Below are 26625 nucleotides of genomic sequence, written 5' to 3' on the forward strand. Positions count from 1 at the left end.
TTTATTATTGTTGTTATTATTATTATTTGCTTTGATGCACATGAAGAAAAATACCATAAAATATTCATTTTTCCAAACTACACAATGTCTTTTCATAACAGTGAATAATTGATAATAACATCTATAAGATCCAACAATTAAAATTTATTAAACACTTAAGCACCAGGATTTGTGCCTAATATTTTATATAAATCCTCTCTTTGACTATTCATAATAATTCTATGAGGTCAGTGGTATTATCTCCATTTTTAAATAAAACAAATAATTTTTTAAAGAGATAATGTAATTTGCCCAAGTTTTCAGGGGGTATCAGTTAAGATTCTTGTCTTAAAGATGCAGAAATCAATAAAGATGTATGAGTTTCAGGTGCAGCCTGATCCAGAGCACATGCTTTCTCTCTCCCCGTTTGTCAATTTTCCTCCACTCTTTTGGCCTTCTTCCCTTTGTGGTTGTAAGGTAGCCATAGCAGGCTAGCACTTCACACTTCCAGACTTGGCTTTAGTGCAAGTGCTTCTTCAGAGCTTCCAGCAGAAATTTCTCACTGGGTTTTTTTGCCCAAACCTTAACCAATCACTGTGGCCAGGAAGATGCCATGCTCTGATAGTCTGGAGGCATTTAGGCAAATGACACACTTTATCCCTGAGCTGCATAGTGAGGCTCTACCTAAACTGCAAGGGGAGGGAGTTTCTCCAAATGGCCATTTCTAAAAGTACAATGAATTTATGTTGATGAACCATTTCTTCAAAAAAGTGTTCATTTAAGTTAGCAAATCGTAGATTTATGATTCTGAAGCTTGTCTCCAAAGTCATGCCCTGAAGCATATTATACTCTGCCCCTCTTGATAGGGATGTTACCAATGAGCTTAATTCACCCAGTTATGTGTCCCACAAATGGGGCACCAACAGATGGGAAAGTCCACAAATACATGGCCGTCAGAAAAATTCATCTTCTTATACTAAGAAAAAGAATCCCCTTGCACAAGATTTCTGAGGACAGGAAACAGCTGGGATTGGAGGACTAGTCTAAATGCTAGTAACAGAGTATATAAACTTGGCCTAGAGAGGGGCGTTAAAATGCCAAACCTCATCTTCTCAAGATGGGCTGAACTCATCAGAGCTTAAGCAGCATTTCTCACACTGTACCTGGCAAATGGAACAAAGGTGTTGGGCTTTTAAAAATATTTGGCAATAGTGGCTTTTTTACACATGGTGGGGGTGGGGAGCCAGAGATTCCTTAATTTTAAGTTTTCCTCCAGTAACTGTTTGTAAACCTTTGGCAGCTGCTAATGCTCATCTGCTAGCAAATTCTGTTGAAAAGAATATGAGTGAAAAAGTAGCAAACAGATACTTCAAAGGAATACAAGAAGCTAACATTTTCATTTCACAGAGTGAGACTTTACATGACCTAAATAGGTTATGATCATACATGCACCTCATGAAATTATTTTTATGATGGAGGAAAATTCTTTACCTGTCAGTCAATTGTGTGATCAAGTGTGAGGGCCACCCTGTTCAAAAATCACACTCAGTGCATCTCTTATTCTTCATCAATACAGGTGATACTGGGTACACCCAATCCATTCCACTGCCTTTGTCATTTCTCTCTAAAGCACTGAATAATGAAGGTGCACAAATTCTCATAGATATTTGTAGTCAGTGTAAAAGATGAACTTTTTGTACCAACAGAGAACCATAGAGGGGCCAAGAGATTATTTGCTCTGACTTGAGGCACACACTAAGCATATGGATGGCATATTAAATATACTGTATATATAGTACATATCCTTTAATAGGTATTTTTAATTGATTTATTAATTAAAGTTTCTGACCTTTTTCTCACCCCAATTCTATTTCCTTTCTCAAAGTAACTAAACTAGGTTGCTGAAATCATTGCTACAATACCTTCTAAACATTTGTTGTTTTCATATTTGTTTGGATGTACATGAGGAAAATGTCAGTTTAATTGATAAGTTACATTATCATTTTCAATATATCTCACCTTTCACCCAAAAATACCTGGTAAGGCACACCAAGACCATATGGTCTGACACCCACAGAAGTAAAGTGAGTTTCCCACAATCATGAACCTGGGCAGTGTCAGGCAAGACCAGAACTCGGTGTCTCAATTCCCAGGGCTGCGTTCTTTTCACCACACTGCCTTAGCTTTCTTAGGACCAAGGAAGTAGCTGATTTGCTGTTTTTGTTTCTATCTTCTATCTTAGAGGATTTGTTTCTCAGTTACATCTTATATCTCTCTCTATTTTTTCTTTTTTCTAATAGGAAAAAAGAAAAAGAAGGGCATGGTATTTGATCTCATTATTCCATTTATCATATTACCCCACTCCATAGTTTCTGGATACTTCCCAGATCTCATCAAGCATATACACACACCATGGTCTTTCCTGCTGCCAGGCTTTTGCTCCCACAGTGTACTCAACCTGGCCTATCCTTCCTTCTCCCTTTGACACTGTCCAAGCTGCAAGGCCCGAGACACTTCAACCCATCACACTGCCTCCTTCTGGGGAGCTCCTTGCATTTATAGGTACATATTTGGCCACCTCCTTGGTCTTTACTTGTTCTGCAGTGAAGAGTACAGCCAAACCAATAAATTAAAAAAAAAAAAGAAAGAAAGAAAGAAAGAAAGAAAAGAAAAAAAAAAACAGCCAAGAGAAATATTGGATAGTGAAAACATCACTGGACAATATCATTGCTCAGAGATCTGGGACCTTGCTACCCGATCTGGGACCTTGGCTACCTGACTTTGGCAAAGGCAAATCGCCTTTCTGAGACTGTTTTTTCACCCCAAAGTCTATGCTTTTAAACATTATTCTGTCTCTGAGGATGTTCTTGAAGGTATATTTCTGTTTCGGAAAAAAAAGGGCTCCTGATGCTGCTTCAGCTTAAGGAATTGCTCTCCTACTGGTACAATTATGGACCTTGGGAATGATTTGGAGGCAACTGTGGCTTCATTGGAGCCTTTAAGTCACTCTTAGAGCCAGGTCTGTGTGGTGTGCATTCATTTTCTCACTCAACAAATATGCACCAAGTTCCTGCTATGCACCAGGCACTCTGCCAGGCGTGAAGGATCCAGGGAGTGGTTGGACCAGGAGGGAGAAAGAGAAGCCATGAAATTTCATTATTATCACACTGTATTTCCCATTTAATTCTCAAACTAATCCTATGAGTGCATTTCTCTTATCATACCCATTTTGTAAAGAAGGGAATTAAGGAAGTTAGAGTGTGTCAAGTCAAGGCTCAGACCAGAAGGAATTGAACCTGAACAATAGGATGTTAAAGTTCAGACTTGAAAACATTCTCTTATCTCACAAAATTGAGTAATTAATATGAATTAAATACTAATTAAATCTTGACTACAGCACTTTTTTTCCATACAACTTTTAAAAATCTTTCAGGGGGCTGGGGATGTGGCTCTAGCGGTAATGCGCTCACCTGGCATACATGGGGTGCTGGGTTCGATTCTCAGCACCACATACAAACAAGATGTTGTGTCCACCAAAAACTAAAAAATAATAAATATTTTTAAAAAATTATCTCTCTCTCTCTCTCCTCTCTCTCTCTTAAAAAAAAAAAATCTTTCAGGTGCACTGCCAACTAGTAAGGTGTGGATAAGAGAGAGACAGGGCTTGTGATTATTCTGCAGGAAGCATACACTTCTTGTTGCATGTGCCTATAGAGATAAAAACTTCAATATAATTGCCTACAATACTATTATTAACCATGCTAAAAATGCTAGCAGGTCTTCTGTTATGGGGAGTAGTAAGACTTCAAAATAAACATTAACAGGGATGGAAAATGTTGCCTGTAAGTTTTTGGCTTATTTATTTTCATTTTATGGGAACAGGCCTGTCAACTCTAAATGCATCTGGCTCTAGCAGAGGAAAAGAAAGGAAAAGCAGGAAGTCCATTTTTGGCAACAATCCGGGCAGAATGAGCCCAGGGGAGACAGCAACATTTAACAAAACATCTGGAAAAAGTAAAATCACCTTCTTACAATATCTTTGCTTGATCCTGCATGCTGAATGATTCATGTATTTGCTGTCTAAGCACTTCCCTTGAATTTTGAAATTCTTTTATATTTTCATGAATGTCCACATTATCTAATGGCATAAATATTTTTAATTTATGCTTTTAACTCATTAAAAATAACATTTCACTGGAGATAGTCTAATGTCCTTTGCCTCAAAAGTAAAAACTGGAAGCACCTTGGAACATTCTAGTGGTTCTTGGAACTGTACTCTTTACCCAGAAGATATATCCATTTTATTTCTAATTACTTTTTATTATGAAGGTAATAAATTCTCATAGTTAAAGTTCAAACAATACAGAGTATTATTAAAATTCCTTTCCACTCTCAGTGTCCTCCTGCTACTTCCCAGAGGTAACCACTCTTAAGTTTATTGTGTTTTGTTCAAAAAAATAAGATCCTTTTAAAGATAATCCAAGTGGGATGTAACTGAACAAACTTGTGTATCTTTTACACCTGCTGTAAAGTTTACATAACCTTCTGTACATATATCTTATTCTCTTTAATAATTCATTGTGTGGATATACTGTCATTAAACCACTTCATCACTGATAACTTTAGGATGCTTCCTGTTTTCATTTTCTGTGGGTTTTATAAGCTTGTACATATATTGTTGTGTACTTGTGCAACAGAGCAGATGAGGTATAGAGGCAAAGGACTTCCAGGATTCAAATTTAAATCTATGTTGCAGCCAAGTGTGCTGCCACGTGCCTATGTTCCCATGACTAGGGAGGAAGAGACAGGAGGATCACAAATTAAAGGCCAACCCCAGCAATTTAGCAAGACCCCAAGCACCTTAAGGAGACCCTGTCTTAAAATCTTAAAAAAAAAAAAATATATATATATATATATATATATTATAAATATGCACCAAGTATAAAATATACATATATATATATTTTTTTAAATAAAAAGGGCCTGGGATGTTGCTCTGTGGTATACTGCCCCTGGGTTCAATCCCTAGTACCTAAATAAGTAAATATCAGTGTCACTACCCTCATTTATTTATCTATTTATTTATTCATTTGGGTGTTGTTACCCTTATTCATTTATTTATTTATTTATTTATTTATTTATTTATTTATTTGGGTGTTGCTACCCTCATTTATTTGTTTATTTATTTGGGTGTTGCTACCCTCATTTATTTATTTATTTATTTGGATGCTGGGGCTCAAACCCAGGCCCTTACTTCTGAGCTATGCCCCCCAGTCCACTATCCTCTTTTTAAAACTCAGTAGACATCATGTTGTTTCGAAGTGGTAAACTAACTCTCCAGTAAAATTCGAGATCTATTCTGATGTATTCATGTGCTATGGCTGTTTGTGGGGGTGTCGTTCAGGTTTATCTTTCTAAAATGTTTAAGGTTTCGACACTAATCTGAGACTAATCTTTTGGGGAGTTTAGGTTCCTATGAAGGAATTCGACAGACCTGGGAGGAATCTTCTTCCCCTCTGAACCCAACCACATCCCTCAGCGCTATCATTAGAACTCCCAAATGCTATCATATCTCATCGCTGAATGAAAATGCCGCCAAACGTCTGTGTCGCAGGTATTCTCAGAAACTGATCCAGCACACCGCCTGTCAACTGCTGAGGACCTACCCGGCCGCCACCCGCATCGACTCGTCCAACCCCAATCCCCTCCTCTTCTGGCTCCATGGGATCCAGCTCGTGGCACTTAACTACCAGACAGATGGTAACGCGCCTGCATCTGCGCCTCTCTCCTTTGCTTCTGTATGCCAGTTGGGGTTCTGCTAATAATATTTTGGCCAAGGGGCAAGAGTCCACACCATTATGTGATTTAATACTGAATTATGCCCCTGATGTTTCAGAGTTAAGATGATAGGCGGGGGAAAAAAACTTGGAGGGAAGAGGCTCCACCCCTTTTTTAAAAGCACTTTTTAAACACAAGACTTCTCTTGACAGAGCTGTGTTCAGTTTTGTTTGTGGCTGGCGCAGGGGTGAACCTAGAGCCTCACACATACTATCCTTCCCTCTACCATGGGTCACACCCACCAAGCCCCACTTTGTTTTTAAGGTTCTTCTGGGACAGGGATCTTTTCTTTTTTCTTTTCTTTTCTTTTCTTTTCTTTTTTGAGCTAGGGTCTGGCTATGTTGCCCAGGCTGGCCTCGAACTTCTGGGCTCAAGTGATCTTTCTGCCTCAGCTTCCATGTAGCAGGGACTATAAGTGAATGCCACCATGCCTGGCTGTGGGGCAGGGATTTCTTAACATCTCTTGGTTTATCTGTCTCACTACACAACTGTTCTTGCAGTCAAAAAGTAGTGTCACTTACCAGGCACGGTGGTGCACATCTGTAATCCCAGCAGCTTGGGAGGCTGGGGCAGGAGGATAGAGAGTTCAAAGCCAGCCTCAGCAAAAGCGAGGCACTAAGTAATTCAATGAGACCCTGTCTCTAAATAAAATACAGAATAGGTCTGGGGATGTGGCTCAGTGGTTGAAAGCCCCTGAGTTTAATACCCAGTACCAAAATAAAATAAAATAAAATAAAATAAATAAATAAATAAGGCAGTGTCATTCCAAACATTGTGCAAATTACAACCATTTTTAGCTTTTTTCCAGCCCTTTGTAATTGAGGTGGAGGGCACTGGTCAGTGCTGTAAGTGTTGCAAATTAAAAGAGAACAAGCATATGAATTGCATGAACAGATAAAGTAGCGTTCATGTTCCTCCACTGTTGATGAGACTCAAGTGAGATCTAAAAACTTCAGAGTAAGTTTTCATTTATTGCATGCTTAATATATACGAGGCACTATGCTAAATTCTCAATTCCTATTATTTCATTTAATCTTTACAACAACCCTAAGAAATGATCCTCATTTCTCAGAGAAGCAAACCAAGGCAAAATAGTTAATTTGTTCATGGTTACCGGATGACTTGCAGTGATAAATTCAGTGTTTTGTTTCCACTTGGTTAGGAAAGAAGCAGAGCTACAGAAGGTGAGGAAAGAGTTGAGGAGGAATGTTTCCTAGAATCTCTTCAAAATAACATAGTCTTTGCTTTGGATAGAAAAGCAGCCTTTATCATTTAGCTCATGTGAACTGAGTCGGATTGTAACTAACTGTGCTGAACCATAACCACAGCACAACCCTCTCTCCAGCTGAGGTCAGCCCACAGCTGTAGGTCTGGGACCAGTTAGCTTCCTGCCTCTGGTGCCAACCAACAGTACCCTCTTGTGGCTGACCCCAAAGACATGTGGTTAGAGATATCAGTCACGGTATTTTTCCCCTTGTTCTGTTTCCTTTTCTCAATTCAAATTAAGTAAGCTGATGCAGGTGAAGTACCATACTTAGCCCAGCGCCTGGCTTGGCACATGGAAAGCATTCCACAGATGTTAACTATCCTTAAGTGCATTTGATAAGTTATTTAAAAAAAAAAAAAAAAGTTTGATTTGGACTCACCAATGGAAATAATGGTGAAATACTTTCAGAGTTGTAAAAAGTTTTATTTTCCATTTCTTTTCAATCTTTCCTGAGTAGCTTGTGGGTTCACATCCCTAGCCCTGTCTGAACCCCTATGTCTACTGGCGCCCTTTGTTATTATGATACCGAAATATTTTAAGTGCACTGAAACAACTGGCAAAATGATTTTCGCAAAGAAATAGAAGTATGTTTGGTCTTGGATGTGTCCTTTCTCCTAAAGTGCCAAGACTGATGCAGACAGTCTGGCTCCATTGATGGCAAAGGGAGCCCCGGCTCAAGGGGACCACAAAGAGTTGCCACTCCTGCAGTCCAGTAGCATACACTGAAGCTAAAACTTGTCCTCCACTCACCACTAAACACTCTTCATGTCCCCAAAGGAAGCCAGGACACATCAAACTGCCCACTCAGGGGAAGCAGATGACTCGTTACATGATTCATCCTCAAGGTCCTTTCCATTCTTTCATCCCAGAAGAGAGCGTTGCCAACTAACCTCCCATGATTCAGTGAAGCAAGCATTGATTAAGCATCCCCCTTGTTGAACAAGGCAAAAGCCACATGCAGTGTTAGCGTGTTTGTCTATAAAAATGGTCTTCATTTCTGCAAACTGGGGGCGGAGCCTGGTTCAATATCTTGCACTCGGCAGGCTGCCCTGAGTTGGAGCAGACTATCTCTATCAACCCCACTGCAACCAGAACCTGTAGTTCTTGATATTTGGTCCAGATCTCTTCCAAGTGTTTACTTCTCTGTGTATTGCAATTTCAAATAGATAAGAGTCAAAAATTCTTAGATTAGAAAGTGCTTTTTCATCTGTGATCCCTCGCATTTTGCCTTTAGCCTCCCAATATGTCTCCAGAATCATCTGACTTGCCATTTCCTGGATCTCAGAAGACCTAGTACTCCAAAGGGTTGTCTATGAACATAGGGCCTTCTCTTCTCCAGTTTTCTACTGGCTCTGTTAACTCCAAGAAGGTCAGAAGTGCTCTGTAACAAGAAGTCTTGCAGGAAACTGACCCAAGGCTGGTAGGGAAATCCCTGATTTTTGCTGGCAACAGACCATCAAAAATCTTCCCACATGGGTACAGAACAGATTCCTCCCTTGTATACAGGACCTACAGGTGTGTAAATATGCAACTCCAGTCAGAAGAAAAACCTCTTTTTAAAAAGCACTCATTATGCTTTATTACATGATAGTTGCACTTTTAGTGATTTTTCTGGACCCCAAATATAAGGACAAATATTATGAGAATGGTGTCTACTTAATACAAGATTTCTAAATGAATAGAAGACTATTAGGGCAATGCTATGCTCAATTTATCATATGGATTGATTCAGAAGGGTAAGTAGGGTTACACTGATTCATGCACATTTTTTTACTTGATTAGAACAGGGGTTTTCAAACTGTAGTCACTGATGAAGTTCTGGGACCACTCCTAGGAAACAGTAAGAGGGCTAGAGTTCGGATCTCACCTTCATTTCAAACTGAGCACTACCACAAGGGTCTGTTTTACACATTGGGTCACCATGAGATACCTTAGTCAAGAAAAAGTGCTTGAAAGTTTTGGAAAACTATTAGGATAGATACCACACTAATGCGATCAGACTTCAAATCTCAATGGAGTTGACATTATAATCAGTTAAGTGTGAGCAGCTCTTACTATTGTTAGTAATACAAGTTGAGTATCCCTTATCCAAAATGCTTGGGACTAGAAGAGTTCCGGATTTGGATTTTTTCAGATTTTGAAATATTTTCATATACATATAATGAGAGACATCCTGAGGATGGAACCTGAGTCTAAATACAGGATTCATTTGTGTTTCATATACACCTTACACACATAGCCTGAAGGATTTTATACAATATGTTTAGTGCTCACCCATCAGGTGAAATTTGTCAGTGCTCATTTTCATATTTCCAAGAATTTCAAATTTTAAATTTTTATATTAGGTATGCTCAACCTGCATATGTCTATTTCATATTTGCTATCCTGTGTGAGCTAGTTTGTTTCACTGTCTAAGCCATCCTAGCCACGTCTGTTTTCTCTAACACAGAATGGCCAGGGAAGAGAATTTTCTCCTCCTGCAAGTAAGACAGCATGCCCTCCATGAAATCAGTCAGTCAGCACTGGAAGGGGCCTGGCAGATCCAGAGCAATTCACTAATTTGAATACACTAATTCAACAGAAAAGGAGACTGAGGCCCCAGGAGCTTTCCTATGTCTAAGACATCCTTATCCCAGGAATTCCTGCACATTATCTTGGCCAACCCCAGATACATGGAAAATTTTTACACACAAGACACAAGGGTAGGGGCCAATTTCCTGTGGTTCCAAGGTGATTACCACACTTTTCCTTGATGTTGGTCCACAGAGCAAAGTTCATTCTGCACATGGAAGGAATCTATCAGGGGGAAGATTTGTCAGGTGTGTCTCATAAACCTTTTGCTCACTTGGGCAACTTTTATACAGACTTGAGCCATCAGCCATCGGATGAGCGTGTGAGTGTGGAAGAGTCCAGAAACAGTACAGGAATCCAGTTGTTCATCAAAGCACTGTGCCAAAGAAAATTTTGACCACAAAAGATTCAAAGCCTTTGTGAAGTTCTTAAAGATTATGATTGAGGGGATTGTGGACATGATGTGAATCAAATGTGATGATGATTGTTTTGTATTTAACTACAATTTAAAAAAGAGGTAAAAGTAATTTATGAGTTGAAATTGAAATTTTTTAAGGAAAAGCTGTTTCTTCAGCTGTTTTTATTATTATTATTAAGATTTTATCTTGTCTTTGAAATAGCAAGACTTGGCCATACATGATTCGCTATTTGGGGATAAGAAAACACTGCTATCCCTTTCCAAAACTCAGTATAAAATGAGATATTTTGCAAGATTGCAAGATTGTGCAGATGTATGTGATTGATTCCTATTTGTAAAGGGAGTTTTTTATGAGGCAGAACCTGGTTTGGAGTAAAAACACTGGGCATTTCTATAAACTGTATATTTCATGGTGACAGAGATTTTCATGTCTTGTTACCTGCTGTATCTACAGTGCCTAACAACCTAGCACACACTGGGTATTTGCTGACTGATACCATGAGTGGATAATTATCTCACTTCATGCTTGAGTTTCCAAAAAAAATGATGCAAATTTCTTTTGAACTTTAAATTTCTGACTCTGAAGCAACAAAGTGGATGAGCAATATCAGGTTTTTTTTCTTATTTTGCAGATCTTCCTTTACATTTAAATGCCGCCATGTTTGAGGCAAATGGTGGCTGTGGTTATGTATTGAAACCCCCAGTTCTGTGGGACAAGAACTGCCCCATGTATCAGAAGTTTTCTCCACTGGAAAGAGATCTAGACAACATGGAGCCTGCCATCTATTCTTTGACTGTAAGTAGGGCCACTGTTGTGAAGCATTGAAGACTTCCTGAATATAAACCGGTTTTGGATTCATGGCATTGCAAAACTGACGTGTCACAAATCACGGGGGCGGGGGGGGGGCAGATTTAGTTCCCACAATGTTTTTATCTCTCAGAGTAGTGGCTCTAGTTAGGTTAGGGCTGCAGTCATCAGGCACCGAATTTGCCAGAGCCATGTAGGTGCAGCCAGAAAAATCCCTGCTTTATCTGATGTACTAATGATGGTCAGTCTGTCTTCCAGGCCCACAGAATCATAACTATGAGTAGACCCCATAAAAGTTGGGCTTCATCCAAGCACCATGGTACATGCCTATCATTGCAGTGATTCATGAAGCTGAGGCAGGAGGATCTCAAGTTGAAGGCCAGCCTCAGCAATTTAGCAAGACCCTCAGCAACTTAACAAAACCTTTTTATATTTATTTTTGAAAAAAAAATAAACAAAAAGGTCTGGAGGATGTAGCTCAGTGGTAGAGCACTCTTGAGTTAATCCCCAGAACCAAAAAAAAAAGCTGATCTCCTTGTTAGATCAGCTCATCTTTAGCTCCAATGAGCTCTAAGATAAGAAAAACCTGCATCAATATATAAACAGAGTGAAGCATCTTTCCTGCTTCTAGTTTACCTTTTATCCTTCCTAGGCTTTTTCTTATATCTTTCATTGCTTAAATAACTTACTGTCAAAACTCCACAGACTCCCCTTAAAAACAGATTTCCCTGTTTTTTGTTTGATTTTGGTACCAGGGATTAAACACAGGGGTGCTTAACCGCTGAGCCACATCCCCAGCCCTTTTTTATATTTTATTTAGAGACAGGGTCTCACTGTGTTGCTGAGGGCCTCGCTAAGTTGCTGAGCTGGCTTAGAACTCATAATCCTCCTGCCTCAGCTTCCCCAGCTGCTGGGATTACAGGTGTGCACTACCATGCCCAGCTTCTATTTTCCTATTCTTTTTTTCTCTCTTAGTTTAACAACAACAACAACAACAACAAATCTGGGTGGGAGTTACGAAAGAGGGAGACAAGGTCATCTCTCCATCTTTTGATCTTGTCTCCCTCTCTGCAAAGGAAGTCTGCTTATGACACACCAGATTTCTCTTCAAAGATTTTTCTGACTATCCTGTTTTTTCTTTCTCTCCCTAAGACAGGAGGGCAGCAGCTCCTTTTCTCTTTGACCATTTTAGCTAGAGTTGAGTGTCGTTTTATCTGTTTACAGAAGGTTAGGAGTTAATTTTTGACAACACACTCTGTTTGAGTTGAAAGGTTACAGTTAAGTGAATACTGTTGACAAAACAGTTTTTATATGATTTCAGTAGTATGAGTACCTGACCTTGTCCATTTACCTTGTCCATGAAGTCATTCTTTGTGGATGGAAGTGGTGAAACCCAGAAGTTGTCTTCCCTTGTCTTTCATCTTCTGTGACCTTGATCCTTTTTTTCTCCCCCTTCAGATTGTCTCTGGCCAAAATGTGTGCCCTAGTAACAGCACAGGAAGCCCGTGCATAGAAGTGGACGTCCTGGGCATGCCCCTGGATAGCTGTCATTTCCGTACGAAGCCCATCCATCGGAACACTCTGAACCCCATGTGGAATGAACAGTTTCTGTTCCGGGTTCACTTTGAAGATCTTGTATTTCTTCGTTTTGCAGTTGTGGAAAATAACAGTTCAGCGGTAACTGCTCAGAGGATCATTCCACTCAAGGCTTTAAAACGAGGTAGAATGAAAATCCCAAGCAGCACCCATGGTACCCCTAGCATTTTTTAAAGGAAGGCATGAAGTAAGGAAAGAAAAGAAGGGAGAGTTGTGGGGGGTTGCAAAAGTGAGCCATGGTCGGAGGTGGTGCCTGGAAGACATCCAGTATTGGAAGCCAGGGTGGTATTAGACAGAAAGCAGGGGAAAGAGAATTTTTGAGCAAAGGCCAGGGCTTTTGGCTTGTGGGTTGGCTTTAGTGTGGCGCTCTGAGGAATTTTGGCTTCTTGCACCTGGCTCATGCATTGCTTCTCAAACTGATGTGCACAGGAATCACTTTGGTAATAACATGCAAATCCCAGTTACATAGGTCTGGGTCAGGGCTTGAGATTCTTTCTTTCTTTCCTTCCTTCCTTCCTTCCTTCCTTGTTTCTTTCTCCTTCCTTCCTTCCTTCTTTCTTTCTTTCTTTCCTTCTTTCTTCTTTTTTAGACCTTTATGTATTTATTTATGTGGTTCTGAGGATTGAACCCAGTGCCTCACATGTGCTAGGCAAGTGCTCTACCATTGAGCCACAACCTCAGCCCCAACATTCTGCCTTTCTAACAAGCTTCCAAAGGTGGTGATTCTGCTGAAGTACACTAAGTATCAGGTTCTACATCTTCCCCCCCCCACCTCTCTAGCCACACTCAAACTGCCATTCTCTGAGCTCCACAGACACCTTGCAATTTCCTACTTCTTAATTATTTCCTATTTTTCTTCTCCATTGTGCAAATATCCCCTTATTATTATATTTGTTTGCTGGGGTATTAATAAGAAAATACCACAACAAGCAACTCGGGAGGCTGAGACAGAAGAATCATGAGTTCAAAGCCAGCCTCAGCAAAAGCAAGGTTCTAAGCAACTCAGTGAGAACCTATCTCTAAATAAATAAAAAAATAGGGTTGGGGATGTGGCTTAGTGGTCAAGTGCCCCTGAGTTCTATCCCTGGTACAAAAAAAAAAAAAACACACACAACAGAAATTTGTTTTCCCGCAGTTCTAAGGGTGCTAGAAGCCTGATTCAAGGTGTCAGCAGGTCTGATCTCTTCAGAGGCCTCTCTTCCTCGCTTGCAGATGCCAAGCTTCTTGAAGTGTCCTCCGATGATCTTAGTCTGTGTGCACATGTCTGTGTCCTAATAGCCTCTTCCTCTAAGGACACTGGTCATATTGGATTAGAGCCCACCCTTATGACCCCCATTTTCACATACTTACCTCATTAAAGGACCTATCTCCAAATAGAGTCACATTCTGAGGTACTAGAGGTTCAGGTTTCAACATATGAATGAGGAGCACAATTCAGCCCATAAGATTATTATGGAAATGTGAGAAAGAAAAGAATAGCAAAAACTTTTTTTTAAATTATCCATCATTTCTTCTCCCCAATATAATCACTTTAGGTGAACGTCTTTTACAGATTTCATTTCTCTGCCCATGCATATGACACGAGATATGTTTTTAAACAATAGGCTCCCTACTAATCTTAGTATTTTGCAAGTTACTAGTTTTCACTCTCTAATGTATATGATGAGCAACTTTTCATGTTACCTGTACATTAACATTACCACTCTTTTTTTAACCACTTTTTTTTTTTTTTACTACTTTTATTGGCTGCACATGCCTTGATGTCAAAATGATCAGGTTTTCCTGCTAATTTTTTTTAAATGAGGTTACTTTTTTTATACTTTATTTTATTCATTTGGTTTTTTATTTTTTTAAATATATATTTTTAGATATTGATGGGCCTTTATTTTATTCATTTATTTATATGTGGTGCTGAGAATCGAACCCCATGTCTCACACATGCTAGGCAAGTGCTCTACCACTGAGCACAACCCCAGCCCCTCATTTTTTTTTTTAATATTTTTTAGTTGTAGATGAACATAATACTTTTATTTTAGTTATTTATTTTTTTATGTGGTGCTGAGGATCAAACCCAGGGCTTCACATGTGCTAGGCAAGTGCTGTATCACTGAGCTACCACCCCAGCCCTTTCCTGCCCATTTTTGTTTGAATTTAGAGTATCTGTTTGAGTCTAAGTTAGGAACAGTACTGGACAGCACCCTCCCAGTGAAAAGGTGCCTACTAGTCACATGCCTGTCATCATCTATTGCCCATTTTAAGGTGATATTTCTACCTATCATTTGTTAATTTCCTTGGAGTATCTTCTTTACAGAGCTCTATAGTACTTGGGTTAATAGGCTTTTCCCAATTTCTACAATATTTCAGGATATCGACATCTTCAGCTGCGAAACCTCCACAATGAAGTCTTGGAAATCTCTAGTTTGTTTATAAACAGCAGAAGAATGGAAGAAAATTCCTCTGGCAGTACCTTGCCAGCCTCTTTGGTAATTAAGTTCTATTTCAATCAGCATGTTTGAGGGGATTGCTACACTGGAGGTGGGCTTTCTTTTGCTATAGCAAAGTGGTCTGTGAGAGTCATGAATTGGGTGGCCGTGGAAGTAATAACAGCTGAAACTTGGCTCTTGACAAAGCACTCTACACATACACCACCTCACAAGTTCCCTACATGAGACCCATGCCCACAGAAGTCTGAGGACCACTGGAGCAGAGTTCAGTCCACTAATCTAGGGTAGTTTATTTGAACAGTAAACATAGCTTTAATAAACTGGTTAATTTCATTCTGCTTCCTCTTTAAATTAAAAATATATTTGAAAGTATGTCCATTGATTACCTTGTCTACATGTCTAATCATCTGATCGCTATTGTATCAATCTGACGATGCAGCATAGGAGTAAGGAGTTTTGGAAAGGCACCTGTGCTCACAATAATGGCACTGGCTGGGACCACTTCTGCCACCATCTATAAACAGCCCTGCCTTCTTCTCTGGCCTTCTCTTTTCCTCACTTCTGTCGGTCTCTTCTCTCTCTGTCCTTGACCTTATCTCCTTGGGTTTTTCTCCTTTTATTTTCAGCACTCCACATCAGTCTTAACTGGACAAATCTGTAGAGCTTTTAAAATATCCTTGTGCCCAAGCCACACTCTACACCAATTAAGTCAGAATCTAGGACTGGGGGCCCAGGCATCTGTCTTTTGAAAGATCCCTAGGTGATTCCAGTGTGTGACCAAGGCTGAGAACAACCCTTTGGTCAGGGTGGAGGAAGGTATGAGCTCCACCTTGCGCAGAAGATTGACAGGCGGGAACAGACCTCACTTCCTGGTCCCAGAGAGCAGGGATCAGGTGCTTTCAGAGAGGCAAAATAGGTTTGTTACCCAGCTCTGGGTTGGTTGCTTCCATATCTGTTAGAGCTGAAGGCTGCGCCAATGCTACAAATTCGCTGTCTTCACTCACACTTCTGACACCAAAATGCATGTTGTCTTCTCCACACCACTGCTCCTTCTCTCCAGCACCAATTTGGGATCTTGCATTTAAATTTGATTCTGACACTTTTCACCTGGAGTTAGTGGCAGAGCCCACAAATTAATGGTTTAGTCTCATAAGACTTCCCCTGCTTCAGATGCCAATCACCAGTCCCAGATTGTCAGATTGTCACTGGGACTTCTGACAAGCCAGCTAGGGACAAAGACCACATATCTATTTATTTTTTATACCACACCATGCCATCCTTGGGGTTCTCAGGCAGCAGCTTCTATGCCTGGTAGGTACACATTCTTCAGCCATAGCAGACACCACCCTTCAGTGCTAAAGCCAATAACTGGACATTTTCCTAGATTTCTCCCTCTCTCTTATGCCCCCCCAGTTAAGACCTAGTATTTTTCAAATACAGTCATCTCTGTCCATCCTTCTGCCATGGTCCTGATTCATTCTCATCTGGCTATGACGGTGGGTTCCTAAGAGGTCTCTTTTTCACCGGGGTTGTCCTCTCTGCCTTCCTTTAGAATCTCCCAGGCAGATCTATCTAATCTGATCAATGTCATTCCTCACAGAAATCTTTCTTTGGTTTTCCATTGCTTTCAGGGTAAAGTTTATACCAGGGTAACAAAAATCCAATGCAGGAGGATGCTAGGAGGATGAGGTGAATGTACATACATGGGCTGGGCAGAGACTCCAGGAAAGCAGAGAGTTCTTGGAGGAGCAGCTTAGAGGAGCAGCTGTTACCCAGCTCTCAGCTCCAGCTGCTTGTCGCCATGCAGTATCACCAGATCTTTTGGTTTTGCAGGAGAACCAGGACATCTGTATTTTTATTAATGTTGGTAACATTTTTACCTTTTAAAAAACATAGTAGAGGTTAACCCATGCAATTAAAGTATGTGTGTTTTATGGTATGCAAATAATACCTCAATAAAACTGATTAAATGAAAACACATTGTGGAAGCACAGCAAAATAGCCAACCTCTTCTCTCCACCCTAAATAAAAATAAAGTTCATGTTAAAACACTTCAGCCCTCAAGTTGCCATTTTGCCAGTTCCAGTCCAAAGTTTAGCCAGTTCCATGAAGGAACTGCAGGAATGTGCACTGCCAAGGCTCAGGCTTTCTCCCTCCCGCACATGAGCCACTGACCTTGCTGAGGTGCCCAGAATGACCTGACCTAGGTCCCTGCTAAATCTCTGCACAGGTGCTGCTTCAATTTGGGATCAATTTGGGAGCCCCTTGTTCCACTCTTCATCTGCTAGATCACACTGGGTCCTTCAAGATTTATATGAGACCATTTTAAGGAAGCCCCCCCTCTCCCAGGTTTCCTCCAAACTTCCTGTGGGTTCCCAAGCAACTTATCATGCTTCTTACAATGGCCCACTTTCTCCTCTAGCTTCTCATTCTACTTGGAGCCCTTGAATGCAGGAATAATATCTCATTTGTCCCTGAATCTCCAGGGCTAGGCACTCCATAAATGATTTCATATTTTGAATGATCAATATATCTTAATATGCAAAATGCTCAAAGAGTTGAGTTACACACCCACTAAGTTCTTCCTAATGGACATACTTTCTCTATTGTGATTATTTGTGTGCCTGGCAGTGAGCTAAGGGAAGACATTTTATTTATCATCTTACTATTCAAAATTCTAGCCCAATCCCCCAAGAGAGATGGAATGTAATAGATAGTGTAGAATGTCAGTTCATAAATAAGAACTAACATTTATTTCAGATAACATAAGTCCCTAATTATGATAGAAAGAGACACTGATTGAAAATAAGTCAATTCTTTGGTGTGCTGTTAAGTAATCTCCCTAATCTATTAAGGAAGATGTTCATTTTCTCTCCTACCCCATTCATATCAGGTTATAAATGGTTATAAATTCTCATATTTTGCATTTACATGTCCCTCTATATATTTCTAAGTACATCACCTCTGTATGGAATAGATCTAGAAATATATTTTTAGAATGAATGAAAATCATGTGATCTTCCTTCACAGATGTTTAATACAGAAGAAAGAAAATGTTCACAGACTCACAGAGTCACAGTGCATGGGGTCCCAGGTCCAGAGCCCTTTGCTGTCTTTACTATAAATGGAGGCACCAAAGCCAAGCAGCTTCTCCAACAGGCAAGTCTACTGGACCTATGGTTAGGAGAATACAAATCTAATGTATATAGATGTATGTGTGTTTAAGTATGTGTGTAAGCATACACATGTGGACATCAATGCACAAATGTCTGTGTTAATTATATACCTTTTGAATATTTGTGAATGAGATCAACTTTAAGAATGACCTGAAGATAATCTCCAGTTCCATCTGTTAATAGGCAAATGCCATGATTTCATTCTTCTTTATGGCTCAGTAATATTCCATTGTGTATATATACCACATTTTCTTTATCCATTCATCTGTTGAAGGGCACCTAGATTGATTCCATAGCTTAGCTATTGTGAATTGAGCTGCTATAAACATTAAGGTGGCCATGTCAATATATATTATGTTGATTTTCAGTCCTTTGGGGATATGCCAAGGAGTGAAATAAGCCAATTCCAAAAACTAGAGGCCAGATGTTTTCTCTGATGTGCAGATACTAACTACAAAAAGGGCGGGTGGGTAGGTAGGGAAGAACAGAAGTACTTTGGATTAAGCCAAGGGGAATGAAGGCAAGAGAGGAGGAATGAGAATAGGAAAGATAGTAGAATGAACCAGACTTTATGTTTTTATGTGCATATATTGACTACATGACCAATGTAAATCTACATAATGTACAACCAGAAGAATGCGAGGCTACACACCATATACATATAATATGTCAAAATACATTCTACTATCATGTATAACTAATAAGAACAAATTAAAAAATAAATATAAAAATAAGAATGGCCTGAGGAATCTTGGTACTACTAGACAAGCTACCTTAACCACAGAGAAATTTTTAACAATTCTTCAACCACGTAAAACACCGGACTCTAGAAACTTAAAAACCAGAACAAATGGCCTTCCAACCATATAAAATTTTTCCCTCTAAATCTAGACACAGGCCTCATCTTCCTTCATAACGCAGCACTTACTAATCATTCAGAATTTACACAGGAGCTGAATGAAGTCTGTCTGCCAACCTAGAAGTTGAATCAGATTCCTAGAGCATCAGGGTGGACCACATGGGCCAAGGACACATCTCCAGCGCTTGAAGGCTTTTCCTTTACATCTGGTGATGTAAAGATGCAATGAAAGCCTGAACAAGAGAACATGAGTCTCTTATCCCAAAGCCTGTTACCCCTGAGCAAGCAGGCCTAAGCCCCTTCACGCCAGGACACTTCTGCTCTAGATCCCTTTAGCAATCTTGAGGCCTTCTGCAGGCAGAATCACGGTCTATGGCAGGACTTCTAAGAGGGGGAGACCAGGAACAAAGAGCAGCATCCAGAAGAGAAAGGACAGCTCCCCACAGGGCAAAGCAGAGCCCATGTGTAACTCTCTTTCTCTGCACACTAGAAGCTCTACCCCTGCTTGACACAGTGGCTGATTATCCTTGTAGATTCTTTTATTCTTAACCCACTTCAGAACTCCTCCTCCTCCTTGAGGATAGGCCAAGTGGAGCAAGGACCAAGGGAGTGACCCTGGAACTCCCTCGGAAATTAGGGTATATGATGAAATGTAGCTGGAATCAGATAATGTGTGGGGAAATTAAAAACCAACTGAACAACCATACCAAGTATTAATAAGTGTCTCTGTCCTTTGAAGGTACATGTCTATAGATACGCCAACAATTTAGCCAACATGCTATAATTAGGTGGATCATAGAAAACCATTAGGTATCATATTTTACAGATGATCAAAAAGAAGTTTCTGTCAAATGTGTGTATGCGTGTGTGTGTTGTGTTTTTGTTTTTCTTTTCTTTCTTTTTTTTAACCAATCAATCCATGAACTTCAGCGTTCACAATCATAAAGCACTGCCAAGGTTTTGTAAGATAAAGACAACTTCTAATAGGCCATCCACGAAAAGCAGCCTCTTATTGTCATATCTGCAAAGAAGTCCTCAGAACAGAAGAAGGCAGACACTGACCCTCTCATGGTGTCTTCATACGCTGAATTATCCCTGAACTGGTAGTTCTGAGCTTCAGGCAACCTGATTGACTTGACCCCCACAGAATCAACAACACGGGGTCTGTTTTAGACCAAGGGCCGAGGTGGAGGGATCAGAATCTTCTGAGACTCTTCTGCTCCACCAACCTCAGCACATTACATTCTGCTTTCTTTCCAAGTGAGAAAATGTTGACTCTGGTCACTGCATGGTTGACACAGGCCTGGGGAGAAGGGGACTTGCTTAATCCAGGCCAGGTGGCAGCAGCTTTCTCTCATCACCCAGCCACTTTTACGGGGAGGTGACACAGGGGGGTTTCTTCATCATGGCTGACATTTACTCCCTTTGAGATCCACCTTTTGTTAGTAATCTGCTCACGAGTGAGAAAGAACACATCAGTAAAGGTATCTACAGTGGTGGCTAGTATTTATTGAGTTTTCATACTTTACACTTTATTCTCATAATGTTCTCGTAGTGTTACACTTTATGCCTCAATCATAAAACAAACTGAAATTAAGAGAATGTTGCTAATGGCTGTTCTTAGTTTTTAGATGGGAGAACTGAATTTCCGAGGGATTAAGTGTCTTGCCCAACACTTCATAGACAGGAAGTCTTACAAGTGAAATCTCAGGTCCAGGTTTGACTGGCTCCAGATCCTTGTCACAACCACGCCATGTAAACTGCACAGGGTCAGTAGCCAACAAAGAAAATACTTCCTGCTGGGTTTTTAAGGCACACTGTCAGGAGTTTACCGAAAGGAGAATTCCCAGCAACTTAGATCAGATGAGAATTTAGCCTTGTGGAACCTTCCATGAGAAGATGATTGAGTATTTCCAATGTGAGAAGACGAGATTATTTTAGTAAAAGCTGGATGAGGTTCTTTGCCCTCTGTTCTGTTTACAAGATTACAAAGGGCTAAATTCATGGAGTGAAAAACCTAAAGTTTTTAATTTAGTAGGAACTCTCATTCCAGCAGTGGGAAAATAGCTATGCTGTCTGGGGATTGTGGAGAAATTGTACCATTGCCCAGAATGGACATAAACAATCCTTTCTGGACATACAAGAATTCTTAGATCTTCCAAAAAGAATGATGCAACACTCCAGAGGAGGTTTTGCTTATAAATTTCACATCAAACCTATCTGAACATCGTGAAGATTTGTTTTGAATTTAAGCTCGTGCTACACTCCTTAGAAGTGAGCCCAATTTTGCCATTGTTTTTTTCTTTAGATTCTGACAACTGAACAAGACACCAAACCTATCATCACAGACTATTTTCTGATGGAAGAAAAATATTTTATATCTAAAGAAAAGAATGAATGCAGGAAACAACCGTTCCAGAGAGCCATTGGTCCAGAGGAAGAGATCATGCAGATTTTAAGCAGCTGGTTTCCAGAAGAAGGCTACGTGGGCAGGATTGTCTTAAAAACCCAGCAGGAAGTAAGTGTATTCTGGGAACAGCCAACACAGTTATAGCTCAGTGGTTAGCCTTCTCACCACTCACCACCTCCCTCAAATCCTGAGCTTCTTTCGTTGCAACTTGGTGTATATTGTTCTTCTTAAGTAAATATGGTGAAATGATTTTATTTTTCCATACATATCTTGGACTAGGGTTGTGACTCAGTGGTAGAGTGCTTGCCTAGCATGCATGAGCACTGGATTCGATCCTTAACACAACATAAAAATGAAAATAAAAGATATTGTGTCCACCTAAAACTAAAAAATATGTGTTAAAAAAAAAGAAAGTTATCTCTAACCTGCAGAAATTCAGTCTAAAAAAACATCTTTTATAAAGCAAGAACTTAAAGGATCCCTGTGCATGTTATCAGCTGTGAGTCCAGTATTTTATTTGTATATGAAAAGACATTGTTGTATTTGGGCACTGAGGTATACACCTGTAATCCCAGTTACCTGGGAGGCTGAGGTAGGAGGATCCCAAGTTCGAGGCCAGCCTAGGCAACTTAGCAAAACTCTGGCTAAAACTCAAGCAATCAACAATGAAAAGATGTTGTGAAGATCACATTATAGTAGTACCCCTTTCCTATTCACAGGGTATATGATTCAGGCCCTCCGATGGATGCCTGAAACCTCAATAGAACCCAACCTTATATACATGCACTATGACACCATGACAGCTGACCTGATAACCAAGATTGAGCAGCTGACTAAGGAGCAGGTAGTCCATTACAGATACGCTGAACAAAGAGAAGATTCATGCCAGGCGATTACACCCCTGTAATCCCAGCGGCTTGGGAGACTAAGGCAGGAGCATTGCAAGTTCAAAGCCACATGATCAGTGCAATGGCAGCCACATCATTATTATGCAGGAAGATCTCTTGGAATGGACATGAAATGATGAGTACAGTCTTTTAAGTGATGACTCAAGTTTTAGAGGGTACAAATCTCATTTTATATAATAAAATGGATAATAACTCTTGTCCCCTACCTACCCATACCAGTATACCTTGAATTGGTTCAAAAAATTCAGTTGTGTAAATTGTAGGGCTATGATTGCACAGGTAATGAAATGATTGATTAGGGCAGGTGGGTGCAGCTGTCTGACAAGCTCCAGGACCAGTCCTTTCGGGTCTTGGTTACAGTTTGGCACCACCTGGTGGCATTTTTCCATCCTTACTTTAATATCAGTGGGGACAATTCTGAGTCATGTGGCTGGGTGGAACTTCCAGGATGGTGGCAGTAATTCTTGGATCCTTCTGCTTAGTTAGCACCATTTCATAGCCTGGACTGGAGATGGCTCTGGGAATAGGAGGATTGTCCTGCCAAGTCCTCATCCCTGAGGCGGGTTGGCTATTCTTTACTAGCCTTCCCTGTCTTCCCTCCTCTCCTGCAGAAGATAATTAAAGCTGCTCTCATTTGAGACTGGGGGATGACAAAAGACAGGAACCATCTTATAATCACATTATAGCTAAATCACATAATGCCAGTTTTGTTGTGTGCATGTATTCAAATAAGCAAAATATATCTGGGTATCCATAACAAATGTTTAGAAGGATATAAAACCTAACAACAGTGAGGTGTTCTTTATTTGTTGTGTGTGTGTGTGTGTGGAGAATGAGGTGGGGAAAAGAAAAAAAGCATGAGAATAAGAAAAGTTTGCTTTTTTATTGAATTACTTCTATACTTTCGAATTTTTTAAATAAGATGCATATATCCTTATACTATATATAAAGATATATATATATATGTATATATATATATTTATTTATTTATATAAATTTACATATACAAAATTCACCAAAAGCCAGTTTATCTAAAGCTAATGCGATAACCCATTTTCATAATTATTGATATTTAAAAAATTAAATTAAAAAATAATTTTGCTGATATTCATTTCAGTGTGGTTTACCTTCAGCCATTGTATCATGTCAGCCTTTTCACTGTAAGTTTTGTTCACCCAGCTTGTCAGAATGTCAATTTCATGTCTCACATTTCAGATGTCTAACGATTTCCTAAATGCTCAAAGTCTGTGTGGAAATGGTGGGTTTCTCTAAATGTAATTTACTGTGTTCTTATTTGGCTTTTGGTAATTGAAAAAATGGTGAATTTTCTTTCTACAAATTTATCTACAGTTGATTTGGACTCTCAAAATCCATAGCTAATAGGAGCAGATGAACTGGCTTATTCTAGGCCAGACCTTCTCAGTGTGTCAATTAGCAGAAATACAATACTTTCTTCCTCTCAAAAGACAGGTATATCCTTTTAGAATAGTTCATGAAATATTAACTAATGTATGAAACATAAAACTAAGAACTTGTTTCTGCATTACCAAGATACAGCTCAAAGTCTTGCTAATTTTTTTTTATTCTGCATCACCTTACCAATTACTGTTTTCATTTTCTAACCTAGACCATAGAAGAGAAAAACATTATTCAAGATGACAAAGAGGTGATCTTGAGCTCAGAGGAGGAGAGTTTCTTTGTCCAAGTGCATGATGTTTCTCCAGAGCAACCTCGAACAGTAATCAAAGCACCCCGTGTCAGCACTGCACAGGATGTCATTCAGCAGGTAAAAACTGCTCTTTGGGGGAGGGGGGTGTAGCTTGTTGGTAGAACACTTGCCGTGCATAAAGCCCTGGGTTCCATCCCCAGCACTGCAAGAAAAATAACTTACTCCCTTCCTCACCTCATTCCTTTTGTCAGTATAAGTTATAGGGACAAATTAAACGTCTGTGCATTGACAGTTCAGTTGTTTCATTGTTCTAGAATGAAATTCTTCAACAATGGGGACCCGAAAAGGAAGAGTGTGCCTCTGAAGGCTAGGAAATATTAGTGCATTCCTTCAATAGATATTCAGCTAGTGTGCACAGTGAGCCTGGGACTCTGTGAAGCATTGACAGTAGTGGATTTAGAAGGAAGCTCTGCGGAATGGTCATTTCATTGTCCCAGAAATGTCTGAGCCAATACCTAATGACCACCTCTCACGGATCCTACAGAAGACAAGCAGGAGGCTTACTCTGACCCTCTCCCTTCCTCTATCTCAAGCTTCTTTGCATGGTTTCAGAGAACTGTTTCCTTCCCAACTATTGCCTCCTCATAGTTTGCATTCATTAAGCACCTGAGAAGGGATAGGGCACAATCATTAAGAGCACAGACCTTGATCAGTTGCTCTAGCTCCAAACCCAGCTATACTACTTTACTAACTCTGAGGTCCTGAGGAAGATCTCAGATCTGTGCCTCAGCTACTGGGTGCTGGTAAAATAGTTCTTTGGGGTGAAAAAAAACAAAAACCCTATTTATTCCTGTTAATAAGGTAGTGTAAATACTTACCTTGTCAGCCTTCACTAACCCTTTTCTCCACTTAGCTCCAGCACACCCTGTGTGGTAAGACACTGCATAGACAGCATGGAGATAGCATAAATAATACTTTCCTCACAGGTTGCTGTTAGCACAATGCCTGGCAGGTGGTAAATACTACTGACGTCTGTGTGTGTGTGTGTGTGTGTGTGTTGCTATTCCTTTGTATGACCATTTGGGTTAATGCTAGTCACCTTAATTATGACTTTGTATTCCAGATTGTGGTTCTTTTGCTCATCTTTGCCTCCTCCAAGTAGAATATCTGGGACAGAGTAGGTCCTCAGAATGAATAAATGCATAAATGAAAGATATTCTTGTACAAATAAAGGCTGACTTTGTGACTTCTAAAATCCCTTCAACATCCAAGACTGCTTAAAAGAGGCAGCCTTGTGGGATGAGGGTTTCTGGGAGGCAGGATTCTGTTCCTCACTAGCTGAGTAACCTTCCTATCTATGAGCTTTGGCCTATACGGAAAATTCGGTTCCAGTCTTTATTCTGTTGCTTACTAGCTGTGTTTACTCTGGAATCTGCTTAACTTTTATAAGTCTAAGCTTCCTCATCTAAATTATAGACCATTAGAAAGCTAAACGAAGTAACCTGAGACAGTGTGTTGTACAGCTACACAGCTGCACAATAAGGCACTGGTCAACATGATCTGGAAGATTCCCTCTATCTCTCAAAGTCTATGCCACTTTTCTACCTTACAGTTTCATTTAGGATGAATGCAAATGTTGGAGATACTTCATTCAGTTGATGATAACTTTTCTTTCAGACATTATGCAAAGCCAAATATTCCTACAGCATCCTGAGCAACCCCAACCCAGGGGACTATGTGCTTTTGGAAGAGGTGGTCAAAGACATGCCCAACAAGAAGTCCTCTACCCCAAAGTCTTCACAGCGAGTCCTTTTGGATCAGGAGTGTGTGTTTCAAGCCCAAAGCAAGTGGAAAGGTGCAGGGAAATTCATCCTTAAGCTAAAGGAGCAGGTACAGGTAAAGTTTAAATTTAATTTGCCCTCTTCATAAATCATTTGATATTCATAATCACGTAGTAACCAGATTTGGGAACTAGTAAAATCTCAAACTTCCTGAGTCAGAGTTTAGGTGGGAAAAAATTGTTGGGCTTTGTTTACACTGTGTAGGAAAAAATGTACTCCCTGTGTGGCAAAGAAGGCCTGAGAGGTGAGTTCCTCGGCCCTTCTTCCAACCTCTACTTACTAGAGATGGAAGTGAAAAGAACTCTGACCTAGTGCCATGACTGAGGACCCCGGGTTTAACCTAACATCTAAGCAAATTCTTCCCCCCCCCCCAACAGGCATCCAGAGAAGACAAAAGAAAGGGCATCTCTTTTGCAAGTGAACTTAAGAAGCTCACCAAGTCAACTAAGCAGCCCCGAGGACTCCTATCACCTCCTCAGCTCACAGTCTCAGAAAATGTCCAAAACAAGGAGGAGAAACCTGTGGGTGGCTTGTTCTCCAGTGATACAATGGATTATCGACAGTGATGGAGGGCAGCATGTTTTACCCAGGTACACTGTCATCACACCACTCTGAAACTGGCTCCACTGAAGCTACTTGGTGAAGCATAGTTAGTAGGGTAGCTGTCTTTTCCCAGACAATGTCCCCCAAAGACAGGTAGAATGGTGCCTTAAGATAAGGCAAGGGCGGGCTAGGTTGTAGCTCAGCGGTAAAGTGCTCACCTATTTTATTTTAATAAAATAAAACTACAACTTTAAAAAAATTTTATATATATATATATATATATATATATATATATATA

The 26625-nt window shown here is 40.0% G+C and overlaps 1 protein-coding gene across 5 annotated transcripts in view; it reads left to right on the top strand.

Moving 5' to 3' along the window:
• Plce1 (phospholipase C epsilon 1) overlaps positions 1-26625 on the top strand; it is a 363943-nt gene that overhangs the window by 333202 nt on the left and 4116 nt on the right. For 3 of the 5 annotated variants that reach the window (XM_058581097.1, XM_046450435.2, XM_046450437.2), the window contains 10 exons: positions 3862-3993; positions 5449-5739; positions 10706-10869; positions 12340-12601; positions 14842-14960; positions 17952-18080; positions 21265-21474; positions 23902-24060; positions 25621-25839; positions 26162-26374. In XM_058581097.1, the coding sequence (XP_058437080.1) occupies positions 3862-3993; positions 5449-5739; positions 10706-10869; positions 12340-12601; positions 14842-14960; positions 17952-18080; positions 21265-21474; positions 23902-24060; positions 25621-25839; positions 26162-26350 (1874 nt within the window). In that variant the 3' untranslated portion in view covers positions 26351-26374. Of the gene's footprint in view, positions 1-3861; positions 3994-5448; positions 5740-9948; positions 10178-10705; positions 10870-12339; positions 12602-14841; positions 14961-17951; positions 18081-21264; positions 21475-23901; positions 24061-25620; positions 25840-26161; positions 26375-26625 lie in introns of those variants that run through there. The other 2 variants (XM_046450436.2, XM_046450438.2) reach the window with 2 other exon arrangements.

This window comes from Marmota monax, unplaced genomic scaffold (genome assembly GCF_021218885.2).
Source record: "Marmota monax isolate L192 unplaced genomic scaffold, Marmota_monax_Labrador192_F-V1.1 WCK01_AAM20220418_F8-fsc00004, whole genome shotgun sequence".
NCBI lineage: Eukaryota > Metazoa > Chordata > Mammalia > Rodentia > Sciuridae > Marmota > Marmota monax.